General features: G+C 45.9%; 1 protein-coding gene across 1 annotated transcript in view; it reads right to left on the bottom strand.

Moving 5' to 3' along the window:
- The window catches only part of Tim23 (translocase of inner mitochondrial membrane 23), a 60,927-nt gene that overhangs the window by 19,621 nt on the left and 25,850 nt on the right, over positions 1-15,456 (bottom strand). The window contains exon 6 of the mRNA XM_037435706.2: positions 7,581-7,691. Coding sequence (XP_037291603.1) covers positions 7,581-7,691 — 111 coding nt within the window. The remainder of the gene's footprint in view (positions 1-7,580; positions 7,692-15,456) is intronic.

A 15,456-nucleotide genomic window follows, 5' to 3' on the forward strand; every position in this document is an offset into this window, starting at 1 on the left:
CACTTGTGTTCATCAGACTGCTGTGCGTGCATGTTGCAGGACTTGCTGGTGTCTAACCGGTCAGGTTGCACGCTTTTACGCACTTGCTCAACCACCGCTTTGCTGCTGTGCTGACTTTCCTGCAGGTGTACGTGATCGACACATGGATGTCGCGTGCCTTCCCTTGCATGTTTTGCAGCGTACGTTAGCGTGGCATATCTTCGCCGTGTGGTGAGGTCTGGTGCATCTGAAGCACCTTCGTTCCCGTTGCAAGGCTTCTTTCTTCTGTTGCATACTAATGCTTCTTCTCCAATCTTCCGTGTAGTGTCCAGTCATCTCACAGAAGATGCATTTCTTAATCGATAAGCTTTGAAGCGTAAATGTTCTAGTCCGCCTCATACTGTGCGGTGACTGGGTCACGTCGTATTTTTCCTCTCGAGTTTCTTCTCTGCTGCGTATATATATGTTTAAAAACTCCATAGTTTCTTTCAAACAGCTCGTGCTGTTTCTTGACGCTGAGTCCGATTACGTAGTTGCTGGTGTGTTGTCACCTTTCTCTATTTCCTTCATCTTCATTTCAATCCTCATATCCACCGGTAACGCAGATTTTACAAGAGGAGCTATCACTGTGGCGTAACTACCCATTTCCACTCCTAATGACTGCAATGCTCGTGTGTTCACTTGCAACTTTTGGAAGAGTTTTTTCAACCCATCTACATCTTTAGGACTCTTCACTGCTTCCAAGTTTGCAAGCTCTTTTATGTAGGTCTCTCTCAAATTACCTTCTCGTCCGAAGGTTTCTTTCAGAAGAGTGACTGCATGCTCAAAATTCTGATCAGAAAACTGCAAACCTTCTATGAGGGACGCAGCCTCCCCGCTCAGAGACGCCAGAAGATAATTAAATTTTTGATTCTTCGGCATGTTCCCTCTGTTATGCACCGATGTCTCAAACTGATGCCAAAACCTTGGCCACGCTGTTTTTTTCCCATCAAACTTGATCATTTCAAGGCGTGGTAACTCAACAAGCTCTTGCGTCTCCGAGATTTGGTTAGTACCTTGCACTGAGCTCGCCTGTTCTGTGACTATTCTCGTAATCAGTTGTGTCGCTTGTTCTAACTAGCGTAATTGCTCCTCTATTTTTGTCGTTGCAGCGACGATCTCCATCTCATAATGCAAAACTCTTTCAAATTCTGCCTCCGCGTCGTCTTCTTCAATGAACGGTTCAATATGTTTGTTAACTTGTCTTAGCGTCTGTGACACGCTCTTCATCTGGTTCAGAAGCGTCATAAGTTGCGCTCGATCGACGTCTTCTTCTATCTTCTTATCGATTTCGCTCATAAGCGTCGTCACATTTGCTCAAAGCGTCTTCCGCTTCTTCGATAGAACCTCTTTATTCATGCTTAAAACGTGTTGAAACTTGCCTGTTTATGTGCGTCGCCAACAGTCGTCGGTTGTGGTCCTTCTCTTGACGGTTCGTCCTTGAGCCAGACGCCGCTGCTTCGTTCTTCAACCCAATGAAGACTTCAATGGGGTTGAACCCACAGACTTCAATGGGGTTGAAGTCTGTGCGTCTGTCTTCAGATCATCCTGGTCACGGCACCATGTTTCAGAAGGACCAGAGAGACCACTGAGCCGACACGTCTTCGGTTTGTTGTTGACAGAACAGGAAAAAAAAAATATGCAGAGCGTGCCCCTGGCTACTTCTTCTTCCTCGCCTCCGAGCTCCATCTTCAATCTGTTTTCTACACCTATATAATGAAAACTCAACAAAAAAAAAAGCCGCCCGCGCTCGGCGCCCAGCTCGTCACGATGCGTTGACACAAGCTTATTTCCCACGCGTCCTTTGCCCCGCGAATGTGGACAAGGGAGGGGGGGGGTAGATACTTGTGCGCGCACGCTTATCCTTCGGTGAGGAGAATTGTGCGCCTTCGACTTTGACCAGAGCGATTGCGTTTGCCGGGCACACAAAGATCACTTCGCTCTTTTTCCACAGTCCCTTCACGTTGAAACCGCACTGATAATCGCCGAGATAGCAGGTGTGCCAGCGATCGTGACCGCCCTTAAAGTCCAAGTTCATTATTGCTACTCGAGCAATCCCCCCCCCCCTCGCACTGTTGCATGCTCGTTTCGGACAGGTGGTTTACTTTCTGTTTGAGCATTCCACGGCAGTTCTAACACGCGGGAGATGTTATGAACTTTCCAGCCGATAGGGATGGGCTGAATCATTTGATCTCTGCTTCAGCAGCGCTCGCGCGCTTTTACTCGCTCGTGAAAGTTATGATGTGCGGGGAAACGCTATCAATTTAGATTTGTTACAAAACATGGCGGCGACATCAGAAACCCCCACTAGAGTGCCCACATAATTGCTATTGAAATAATAGCGCAGTTTAATTACTATAAAATAAGTGTTTTGTTTTAGCTTTGCCTTCAGTCCCCGTTTTATTTAATTTGTGCATTTATTTTCAGAATTTTCGTATCTAACCCGCACAGAACAAAATCCTCTTTATGATGAATTTTTCCGGGAATTTATGAATTTCATTATAACCAGGTTTAACTATAAATGCTTGGTTTGTTTCGACAGCTTTTGGTACTCAAGATTCTTGAATATCCTGTGCGGGGAGCTAATTGGCGAGCAACCGGAGGAGCAACCGACATAGCGCGGTGCTATCATCATCTTCAGGTATTGGCGCGCTTCTGTGCTAGAAGGTGCTAGGTAGTGTTAGCAGTGGTAGCAGGCGTTAGTCTTATAGACCCACGCGTGCCACGGTGGTCAGTAGCCTTTGCTTCAACTTGGCACCTATAACGACGGCCACGATTTTTCTCCTGTGATTTTATGCCATGTCACTAGTGCGCAGGCAGTACTCGGCCGCTTTTAAAAGGAAAGTTATAGCTGCTGCAGAAATCATTGGCAACTGTGCTGCGGAGCGGCAGTTCGGAGTCAACGAGCCGAGTATTCGCGATTGGGGGAAGCAGAAGGACACCCTCTTTGCTTGCAGCGGCCAGCGAAGAAGTTTCCGTGGACCAAAAAATGGAGCATTTCCTGACGTGGAATGAGAACTCGCAGACTTTGTGCGGAAGCAGTGAGCTGCACATCTCACTGTTAACATCGAGCTGCTAAAAGTGAAGGCAAGGGAGATAGCCCGAGACAAGGGCATTCAGCCTGAGGATTTCAAAGCGAGCAAGCATTGTGTGTCTCTCTTCCAGCGCCGCACTGGGTTCTCCCTATGTCGGCGAATGTCGATCGCACAGAAGCTACCAAAGAGCTACGAAGAGGACCTTGTGAAGTTTCAAAAGCTTCAAAGGCTGTCCCCCCTTCAACTGGGCCCGATCAGTAACGGAGATCAAACGCCGGTCTACCTGGATGTGCCTTCGGCGCTAACGATGCATCAGATAGGCTTCAGGCAAGTTGTCATGCCATCAACTGGAAACGAAAAAAACGCGGGTGACTGTAATGTTGTCCTGTCCTGCAGACGGTCGCAAGCTACCACCCTACGTGGTGTTCAAATGAAAGACGCTGCTGAAGGGGGAGAACTTCTCGAAATATGTCCTCATCCGCTGCCAGGACAAAAGGTGATCGATCTGTGGGGTTTAACGTCCCAAAACCACCGTATGATTATGAGAAGCGCCGTAGTGGAGGGCTCCGAAAATTTCGACCACCTGGGGTTCTTTAACGGGCACCCAAATTTGAGTACACGGGCCTACAACATTTCCGCCTCCATCGGAAATGCAGCCGCCACAGCCGGCATTCGATCCCACGACCTGCGGGTCAGCAGCAGAGCACCTTAGCCACTATACTAAGGTTCGGCGGGGCAGAGGACAAGGGGTGAATAGACGAATCCCTAGTGCTTGACTGTATAACGTCCATGTGATGTCGACGGCCCAAGAGCACTGCTGGGACTCCCTTGGATGTTTGTGCTCGACAGGTTTCAATGTCACCTGACCGACTGCGTAAGGTGACTGCTACGCGACTCCCGCACCAAGCTCGTCGTCATCCAGGAAGGATGACATCAGTGCTGCAGCCGCTTGATGTATGCCTTAATAAGCCATTTAAGGACCATGTCAAGCGCCTGTATGCGGAGTGGATGAGGTCTGGAGATCCAAATATGACCCCTGCCAGACGGCTGAAACGAGCCTCACCAACGATGCTGTGCTCATGGATAGATGAGGCTTGGGCATGCATTCCCACGGCGCTCATTCGCCGCACATCGAAAAAGTGCTCCATCTCAAACGCACTTGACGACACTGAGAATGATGTGCTGTGGGAGAACATTTTCGACAAGGGAGCTTTGGAAAAGGGTGCAACTGACGACGATGATGAATGAAGTGTGTCAATAAATGCATTTTTCCGTTATACTCTGGCTATATTTGGGTGAAAACTTTTTTCTCACGTTTGCTATCCCCGAATTACACCGGGGATTATATATGCGGGCTTTTACAGTACTTCCAGCTGCACAGTAAAACTGATGAAACAGCGTGGTTCAGCTCTGATTATATGTGGGGTTTAACATCCCAAAATTACCACATGATTATGAGAGACACCGTAGTGGAGGGCTCCGGAAATTTCGACCACCTGGGGTTCTTCAATGCGCACCCAAATCTGAGCACATTGGCATACAGCATTTTCCTCTCCATCTAAAACAGAGCCGCCGCAGCCGGGATTCAATCTCGTGACCTGGGGGTCAGCAGTTGAATACCTTGGCCACTAGACCACCACGGCGGAACGTGGTTCGGCTCTGTAGCCTTGACTGCATTGCCACAGAAAGTTGTCCCGGAGTATAGCAGCTCACTGAAACAAAGCACCGAAGTTCCCAGAACCAAGTAATCAATGAACAAGGAGATGCAATGGTTTCTTACTTTTTATGGCTTCACTGCCATTAAACTACCGCCGCACTGACCAAGTGCCTTTAGAGCTGCAAGGCTGATATCGATGATTGCAACAGTAGTGACCGCAGTTTAATCCACAGAAAGTTAAGCAAAATGTAATCTCGTTTATGACTCAGTGCACATTGGCCAAACACAAGTCTTCAGAAGAGTGTGGCTATCATTCATGATCGCAAAATTAACAACAAACATGCAGTAGTTCGGTAGCGACACGTTGCAATGCATGTGCAATGTCACAAACATAACAGAGCTTCTTGACAATGAACGACTCTATCATGGGCCACACGAGCTTAAAAACTTCCCGTTGCATAATTAAAAATGGATGATTTCTTGCAAACCAGCTCAATTAAAAGAATTAGTAAAGAAGGGCATGTCATAGTGAAAAGTGCATTTTACATGAAGACTAGGGTCTTTCAGTGTGGCCACACTGCAAAGCACATTACAAACACTCACAATATTGTGAGGTTGCCATTATAATTTTCGGAACAACACTATGCAAGTACCTCTTTCACATCACATACCTCTAGAAAGATTATTTGTTATGAAGAAACATTTGTCATATTTTCTATGGCCAGCTGATGCAGAATCAAATTTATCATTATGGTACAAATTTTATTGTACCAGCACTTGAGTGCACATGCTTTCAGTACTTTTAAACATTGGTATCAAGTACCAGCTACAGAACAATAATACTAACTCAATGCAGTTTGCTGAATGAACTTGATATTAACCACCAGTGAGGCATGGAACATTTGAGGCTTATGTCCCATGGCCCACCAGAGTTATGTGATGCACAATTATTAGGACTTCAGCAAACATATCTTCATTTGCTACTTTATTTTCTGCAATTTACATACACATTTTTCTCAAATTCAGAAAAAGAACTCTCACTGTAATAGCTTAAAGAGAGACTAAAGTGATAAAATATTCATTTAAAGGTACACTTTCATTAATTTTACAATAATGAGTTTATCAACAGAAGAGAAAACGAAATTGAAACAAATTTTTAAATTTGGTGTCAAAGTCACTCCTTATAACTGTGAGCATCAGCTATATTATGGGTTTCAAAGTGTTTTTCCATATTTTGAACTTACAGTGAAACCCCGATACAACAAAACTGACGAGGCATGGAAAAAATTTCGTTGAAGTGAAAATTTCATTGTAGTGAAATTAAAAATTATAGCTGATCTGAGCTAGCCAAACAAAAAAAGTTTTATTCCCAAAATTCAAAAAGTGTCGGCTGCGTCACGACGCGATTCTCACCCATACTTTGTGATGCCATGGTGAAAAGCATGCTAAAACAATAGCCACAGCGGTTTTCGTGAATAAAACTAACAATTGCATTAACAAGTTAACACCAGCAGCTGTCCGCCATCAAAGCGTATCGAGCAACGCTGAAATGGAGCCGGGGTATCGTGGAGCGGTGATTTTCGCCTTATTCTGTGCTATTCTTATCATCCATCACTCGCGGCTGGCAGATTTTGTTCATAATGCGGACAAACAGCCATTCTGATTAGATCCTACACTGGCCAAGTGCAAATAGAATGATAAGCATTGGCGTCGAATAAGGCATCGTTCCGTGACTGCACTCAGCCACTGCGTGAAGACAACCATGAACCGAGCGACTGAGCTTCTGATTGTCTGTGGCTCAAAAACAAGCTAGTGGCAATAGCAGGGCAGTCTGATTGCTATCGCTATCGAGCAATGGCAGCGCCCATTGCTCGATAGCATAGGCGCTGCCATAACAGCAGCGGTTTCTGGTGGTGCCAACGTGTGTTTTAGACTTCGTTACCATATTTTCAGGTTCTCAAAATGCATCAATGTGTTAAAGATTGTGTTTACTGCATAGCATTAAATATCTGAGCCTGGAGTTGCACAGTCAAATTTTATGAAGCGGAACGGCAGAAGAAAAAGTGTTCATTGTGGCAAGAACATTTATGCATTGACTCCTATGGAATGCTGACGGGGAACTGAGAATTTTTTCGTTGTAGTGGAAATTATGTTGAAGCAGCGGTCATTGTACCGGGGTTCGACTGTACTGACTCAACGAAATTTCTTTCGAAATTGCCTACGTCCCGAGACTTCGTGTGGTACGTCTTTGGACCTCTCAAAGGACAATGTCATCGATTTTTACTGATTAAGAACCCTACAGGCCGTAGATTATGCCGTCAAAAGCTATGACAATACTGTGACTTGGTGCATGAAATTCAAAGCGGCATCCCCACCAGCACTTTTTTCAATACCTTCTCTAGCTTACCAAGCGTTTTCATGCAGTGAGACTGATTAAATTTAAATCTTTTTGTATTATGAACGGGCAATTTACAAATAAGAGAAAACTTTTTCTCTTTAGTGTCCTATCAATGTAGAACAGCAGTGTTGGAACATAAACATTAAACTAGAATGGAGCACTATAAGGTAGAGCGATGATTGAGCAACATATCACTTCATAATAATTACCCAGGCAACATCGGTATGCATAAGAACTGAGACATACAGTTCATGCTGCAATGCAAAGAGTAGTACAGACAAGGTCCCCCTTTTCCAAAAGAATGGGGCACTTAAGATACACTACAATATTTCCTACACAGTCCGTAGTTACAAGGCATGGTTACAGTGCACAGAAAAATATTTTCCTAAGTTAAAAAGGACACACAGCACCTTAAAACTGCAAAAACAAAATACTTGAAGCAGATGACAGTAATCAACCCAAAGAAACTCACTGCTTGACTTGTAGAGAAGCCCAGTAAGAGTCCCTGCTGCCAGGGTGTTGAGCTCATCATCTGCCCCTCGTGCAAATGACAAAAGCACTCCGAATCCGCTGTACATCACCGCTGAAACACAACACCAGTCATCACCACTTATTTCTACTAGACAAACAATCCTTGTTACTATCGTTACGTCACACTCAGCACAAGTAAACACCAGTATCAGGGTATTTTAAAAGCTTGGAGACCCAATGTTTTAATCCTCAGAAAAAACATACCGATGTACACTGACATATACACGTCTTAGCTTATCAGACAAATCTGTAACAAAACACCACATAGTTTCTAAACTGTTGCTCGAAAGTTTAAGCCCTCAAACTTTTTTTTGCTACAATTAGGCTAAGCATAATCAAGTCAATTCCCACCATAAATTAAGCAATGCACTTTTCATCAAGGCAGCTATGGACAATCCCATTTCCGCTCCATCTCAGCAATGCCCCTTCACCTTAAAGGTACCTTGAAATGGTTCTGACTACTTCATACAAACACATTAGGCCAGTAGACCAAGTCCTAACCGTAGTTTACAAACAGACTTCAGCTCCCTGTGTAAACTGTAATTTATGACAATGCTCAAAAGCTGCAAATTGCTGCACATAGCTGCAACTCAGCCAAACTCGTTTTCAATCACCCATTCACAGAATGGCATGCTCTGGTAAAGCGACTTCATTCTGGCTGCTCATCTAATTGGCTGTGGAATGTGCAGAAGTAAGATAAGCTGGTAGGGTGGCGGCACCTGTCGGTGCAAGTATCAACCACTCTGCGATATACGTCTCTGTTGATAGACGGTGTAATTGCTGCCAGGTGCACTGTGTGATGGCCTTGAAGATTGAGCTCAACCTGTTGGCGTGCAGTCCCAGAGGTCTAGACTGGGCGAAGCTCAAATCGCTGAGTGCGCTCATGAGAGCTCTGCGATCATCAGCGATACCAGCATGTCTCGTGAGTTGAGGAGGCAAGGCAGAGGTGAGAAGAAGGGTGTGATATAATTGTCCATAGCGGCCTTGGTACACGATGTGTAACTAAACTTGTGGCGCGGTTTAATGATGCTCTTACCTCAACACTAACAAAACTTCTAAAACTGTTTCAGGGTCCATTTACCTCATTTTAGCCAACAGCATAGTGCGCACGAAGAAATGACGGGGACACTTTTTCCCTTCATCCAAGTTAGTCGCACAGTTCGTAATGATGAATCTACACCGACTCGCCCAGTGTTCTATCCCGCTCCTTAACTTAGGTGTGCAGCCCTCGCCAACAAAAGCAGTGCACTGAGCTGGTTGAGCTGTGCTTCCCTCAGTGTCACTTCTACAATCAACTCTGCAAGCGCACCAGTGGGAACGCTGCACTGTGAAAGAGCCGTTCAGATCTGCTCCACCAGGTGCTGCAATACTATCAGGTATTCCAACTTTATTCTCATGTATGCTGATAATCTGCACGCTCTGATTAGCATGATTAGTGCTAACAGCATGGTTCTCATCAGTGATTAGTATCACTGATTAGCATGAACACGGCCAATGTGATGGTATCTTCAGGGGTACTGTTACGGCCGCAGACATGTGGATCCAGGTGTTGATCTACCCCATAGTGCGAGCCCAACATTCTCAACAGTAACAGCCCTGCTCGTGAATTGCCTTACATGCATTACACAATGTCACAGCATTACAATTCACTAATTGCTATATTTGCAGCACACAAGCAGCTAGGGCAATTCGCAGTGTCCGAGAAAACAAACCTTAACCTAAATACTGCCACTCAGTTCACGTCAACACAGGCAGATGACGCTCACTATTTACCAGAGATCCCCAACCCCAAGGAGGTCAATTGTACTTGCATATTCCCTTTCACTTCCTTAACAACAAATTATGATGTGTTTCAACTATTATAAGCAAAATTTGTTCACAATTAGACTGAAAAAATGGTCACTGAATATAGTGGACCTATCCAATCAGACATTTCCCAGTGCTACATATAATAGAATAATGCTACGTATAATGACAGTGGGTGATTGAAAACTCGTTCGGTGAAGCTGCTGCAAAATGTAGCAATACACAGGTTCAAAGTGTTGTAATAAATTAACAGAAAGCTTAAATAGGTCTGCTAATTATCCTTAAATGGCCCGTAAACCACCTCCGATATTTTTTCAAGCATTTCAAGTAAACCAACTCTCGCCCAACTCTCAGTCTTCGAATTCCTCCGGAATTACGCCGACGAGACGCTACTATGCTGTGCAGATTATGGTTGGGCGTCGCATTTACCAATGCGTACGCGTTCCGCATAGGAATGGCTGACACTGCTGCCTGCGACCATTGTGGCAGTGATGAAACAACTTGGCACATTCTGTGTGAATGCCCACAATACTGCTCGCAGAGACAGTCACTCTTCAATGCACTAGATGAACAGGACAACCAGCCTCTTTCGGAAGAAAGACTCCTGCGCTGCCGACAGAACTTTATGTCGCAGAAAAAGGCTGTGAAGGCACTCATGCGCTTCTTGCGTTCAACCGGCCTGTCCAAACGACTGTGATTGGAACTCCCTGAATGTGTGTGCATGTGTTTTTTTTCTAATTTATTTTATATCTCTCTATAGCTATCCTCTTTCCGACCCTTTTCCCCACCCCCGCACAGGGTAGCAAACCAGTTCATCTAGGTTAACCTCCCTGTCTCTTCCTTTTAATTATTTCTCTCTCTCTCTCTCAAGTAAACGCGTGCATCGTGTGCAGAATGCGGTCGCGATCAACGAGTCTGCACGTGGCAGTGCTACGAGCCGCCAGCGCACCACGAATTCCAAGAAACAATATTTCCTTTTTTTCAGCCCTTTTTGGCCTCCGCGTTACGCGCCGTGCCACATCTACAACGCGCCGAGTCAAATATGCCAAATATGCTGTGACTGGTCGAGCAAGATCCTATGTCCGCGCTGCTTCTTGTTCGTCGTGTTGCCCGCGTGCGTGTAACATGTGCGGGGCACGACGTGTCGCTGTACAGGTCCATTGATTGATTGATTTGTGGGGTTTAACCTTCCAAAACCACCATATGATTATGAAAGATGCCGTAGTGAAGGGCTCTGGAAATTTCGACCACCTGGGGTTCTTTAACGTGCACCCAAATCTGAGCACACGGGCCTACAACATTTCCGCCTGCATCGGAAATGCAGCCGCAGCAGCCGGGATTCGAATCCGCGACCTGCGGGTCAGCAGCCGAGTACCTTAACCACTAGACCCCCGCAGCGGGGCGCCGTACAGGTCCATCACGTTGGCAATTCTTTGAAGGCGTGTGCGCAACACAGGTTCCATACCGGCGCAATTACGACAGCCACAGTTCACCAACAAGCACGCAACAGACAGAGTCGACGGCCGGAGTAGCGGCAACCAGAAGTAGACGGCATTTCAAGCAGCGCGTCGGCGATGACATATTCCACACGAGATTGGAAGGTGAATGGGAGGTGCGATAGGCAAGAGGGCAAAGCAGCGTGGGAGAGTATACCAGCAGAGGGAAGCGCAGAATACAGCGAAAGATGTGGTCGTCACGGTTTCGATAATCCCACGCGTCTAACTCCACTATTACTGCACCGTTTCGAAAAATTCTCACGGCTCAGTGTTCATCATACACAATTTCCCCACCACAACTGAATTTCGATCTCTAGGTGGTTTGCTCTATTGGTTCAATATATTTGCACAAAATCACAAAAAATCATCAGGGTCCCTTTAACAATGCCATATCCATACGGCACGATTACTGTGCCGCAGGAATAGCACCAAGTTTTATTGAGTGAGCAAGGCTCCCAAGGAAGTTGGCACCACCTTCTGCAGCAAGATTCATCGTTGTGCAACAAATCTGCTGCTAATCTCAAGCTATCCTTTGCCTTAGCAACAAATACTACCAACAGGCTTTAAGGGGGGATGCGGCTTTGGGATCGCAAAAAATGGCAAAATAATCGATTTTTTGAAAATCAAGTCTTCAGTTTCTGAAACCCTTTTTCTATCCGATTCCAAAATATCCACACTTAAAACAGCGCAAAAGTGCTTCGAAAAACTCATTTCACCCACCTAAGTAGCGAAACTTTTTCTGGAAATCGCAAGAAACCAGTGATTTTCAAAAAATTATGGCTTCGCGATGGCGGGGCCGGGAGACCGGCTTCTTGGGCTCATCGGAAAGAGCATTTTTCCGTGTGTAACTTTCCCGCCTCAGCTGGCTCCTCCTTTTAAAAACAAGCGCACAAAAAGCAAATGTTCGAAGGTTGTTTGAGGCCCTTGATCGGCTGTTGCCACCATATTCCCTCAGCTCGCCTCGCCATTGGTCCGATGCTCGCTCCGCGAGATCGTCGTCTGCTGCTTTAGCGTCGCGAGGACATGGCTCTCGAAAATAGCTACTTCGTGACGTGTTCACGGCTCGATGATCACTTAAGATATAATTACGCTTTAGTTATTAGTTAGGAGCAGTAAGCGGATGCACGATCATGTTACTACGAGCGGGCGAGCGGTCTACGAGCGTGGCGCGTCATCGGAGTCGTCTTTAGCCTTAACTCCGCCGACAGCGAGACTGCGGGCAGGAACGACAGGCTAGCGCACTCGTGGCGACATGCTTCTTCGCAAGAAATGAAGCACATCACTCGCTAGCTCCTCTGAATCACGTACGGGCATTTTACGCATCGGCAGCGGACCACACAGTAAAGCTCGTCACCCCACACCCCCTTCACTGCCAAGGATCGCTCGAAACAGCGGCTAGCAGTTTCACGTGTCGTCACTCTAAAATGCGATGCCAAGCGCAGTGCGCGCCGATTTTTGTCATCGTAGTTACACCTTTCGCGCATCGTCACCGAACGCCGCCGGCAAGTGCATTACGCGCCGACTGCACTGTCCACGCGGCCGCGGACTCCACGGTCATATGGAGCGCTGTCAATAAGATTTTGTGATGCGATTTAGACATGCTTGGAGCCGTGCTTGATATCGCCACGAACGTCTATGAATATTCCGAGGCAATGAAAGCCTCGTAAATTAGAGTTTCCGCGACCGGTTGTATGATGATGCGTTTCACGGCTAGAGTGGCAAAAGAGCATGTATCAATCAGGGGCACGTATTTTTATATGCCCATTTGGTGGCATTAATTATACTGCTAAAAATTCCTGTGCCACCAGTCTTCTGCCCATAACTTTGTTATTTGGAAAGAAGGCATAGGCCTTCATGGTCTGATCCATTTTTCTGATGCAATAAGCCTCTCTTCAAATAAAGAAATGTTCAGTGATTATTTGTAATCAAGTACTTAATTATGCTAATTACAAATTCAGCACAAGAAATACGTGTAATCATTTCAGCATATGGTCTCATTCAATTACAATCTTTTCTGTCATGCCTATCACACCACTCCTTCATACAAAGAACTTGGTTTAAAATTCATACTTGTTTTTTGTAAATTATGAAAAGGAGGTTTTGGGGGGAAAAAAGGCAACCAAGGCACATTGGTCAGAGACCAGACGCCTGAAAAGTCAAATATCACAAGACAAACCTGAGAACACAATTTTTAGGTGTCTTAGAGACATTAAGAAAAGTTGAAACTTTAAACGCAGTTTTCTCAAAACAGTTTTTTTGACATTATGCTCAGCCCCTGCACGAGGTTCAATGAAGAAATAATTTGTCTCTTGTACCCTATTTGCATGATTGCTGGTCGAACTTATGTTGAATTCCAATGGCGGAGTCGGAGCAAGTTTTTCTGCTCCTTTCAGAGCAAGTGTGTTCCAATGACAGAGTGAGAGCGAGAGTCAAAAGTTCCAATGAGAGAGCCGGAGGGGATTCAGAGCGGGAGTCCCTCCGTGGAGCAGGAAAAACTGCTCCGCCGAAATCGGTGGAGTGGACCGGAACTCAACGTGACGCATTTCCTTCAACACGTTTGCCTGCTTGGGGGCGCGGCTGGCGCGGCGCGAGTTGTGTTGGTAATGGCGGACAGCATGGACGGCTCGGCTACCTCGGCAAAGCGTGCGGCAATGCTTCTGCTACTCGATAGCGACAGCAGACATCGTGGACAATAGCTGTTGCACGCTTGGCGTGATATCCATTCCACACAGGTGAATAGCGCTGAACAAGCAAACGAACGATGCGACGATGCTGGTAAACCACGTGGGAAACAGACAGCAGAAAAGACCACGTGCAAAGTATCCTGGCTAACGCGGCAGCTTCCGCCTTGGTCCAGCAGGGCAGGTTGTGTTCCGATGGCGGATTTGGTGGATTTGCTATACGCCAGAGTCGAGTGCTCGCTCGCGAAGTCGGTCGGCTGCACCGACTCCGCCATTGGAATTCAACATTAGGTATGAAAATCTGAAGTTGGGTCAACTTGCAATCGAAACCAAAAAATGCACAACCAGTAAAGGCAAAAATAATGTCAAATCAGTAGCACTACGGCATGTTGAAAACTTGTTTTCACCATAGGTTTTTTTCACGTGCCTGATCAGGAACTTTTCACTTTCTTTTTCTACTCCAATCGCACCCATCATAGAGTTCAGAATGCAGCACACGCACGCCTTTTACGAGAGTGTCGATCATTGATAGATGGCCTGCTGTTCCAATCAGCAGTGGCACCAATGGCAGCAAACACCAGCAATTTGTTCAGGGGGTATTGGTAGTTGGAGGAAGAAAGTCACCTTTTTGGTGAAATTGTTTTTCTGCGTACTAATACATTTTCTTGGGGACCACGTGTTACCGACATGCTAGCTCGTCATGTCCCAACCTAAAGAACTATCAGCACTTTAACACAGCAGCATTAAAGAGTGCTGCAATCGTCCGCGCCAAAACACTAACAAATGCACAGCAGGATGCAAATTTGGAGTTTGTGAACAGGAGGCAACAGTGGCAACGGCAGCATAGCCAAGTCTTCTAATGTGATGCCACACAGCGAGGTTTTCGCAAGCCATAGTGGGAACACTTTCAAGGGGTGGTGGAGACAAAGCTTGCAGCATATGCAGCAGACCTATATAATAGATCTCTACTGGTGACATGTGCAGTGTTCACATGACAAGCCTGGGTTTTCACTTCAATAGAGGAATACTGAAAGATCTCCCTTCAAACACAGTAGGGTCTCGGCATCACAAACTTCATGAAGAAAGTTGACTTATCTCTACATCGACATACCTGCGTGTGCACGAAATTGCCGACAGCATACTATGCAGAAGACCTCCCTTCCACAAGCACTTTGACAAGCTCTGCAAATCAGTAGTACTACTTGCTCGGCTAGATCAGCAATGCAAATCAAACTCTCGTGTATTTTGACATGGTCAGCAATAAAACTAAAGGTGAAGGAAGCTTGCGAGGCAAACCTTACTACAAGAGAAAATGAAAAGCTTCATATTACCATGATACTGTGATGCTAGACAGATGTACAAAGCACTGCCTATAAATTGTTTTTAAGAGAGACAATGCCAAAGCAAGTGTTTCTTAACAGTATTGCAGTATACGAGCAAATGAGTTTACGACACATGATAAGGAGGATGAACGATACAACGTGGCGTGGTTCCCATTATTGGACATCTCCAAATTCCTTGCACTAATGCTTTCTGAGGCCCTTTCATTGCCAAAGGAAAGCCCAGCTTCAGAAGGATTACATTAATCTGTTCATGACTGCCAATGGCTGACTGATTGATTTGTGGGGTTTAACGTACCAGAACCACCATATGATTATGAGACACCATAGAGGAGGGCTCTGGAAATTTCAACCACCTCGGGGGTTCTTTAACGTGCACCCAAATCTGAGCACACGGGCCTACAGCTTTTTTTGCTCCATCGAAAATGCAGCCGCCAAAGCCAGGATTCGATCCCGCGACCTGCTGGTCAGCAGCAAAGTACCTCAGCCACTTG

This window comes from Rhipicephalus microplus, chromosome X, assembly GCF_043290135.1.
Source record: "Rhipicephalus microplus isolate Deutch F79 chromosome X, USDA_Rmic, whole genome shotgun sequence".
Lineage (NCBI taxonomy): Eukaryota > Metazoa > Arthropoda > Arachnida > Ixodida > Ixodidae > Rhipicephalus > Rhipicephalus microplus.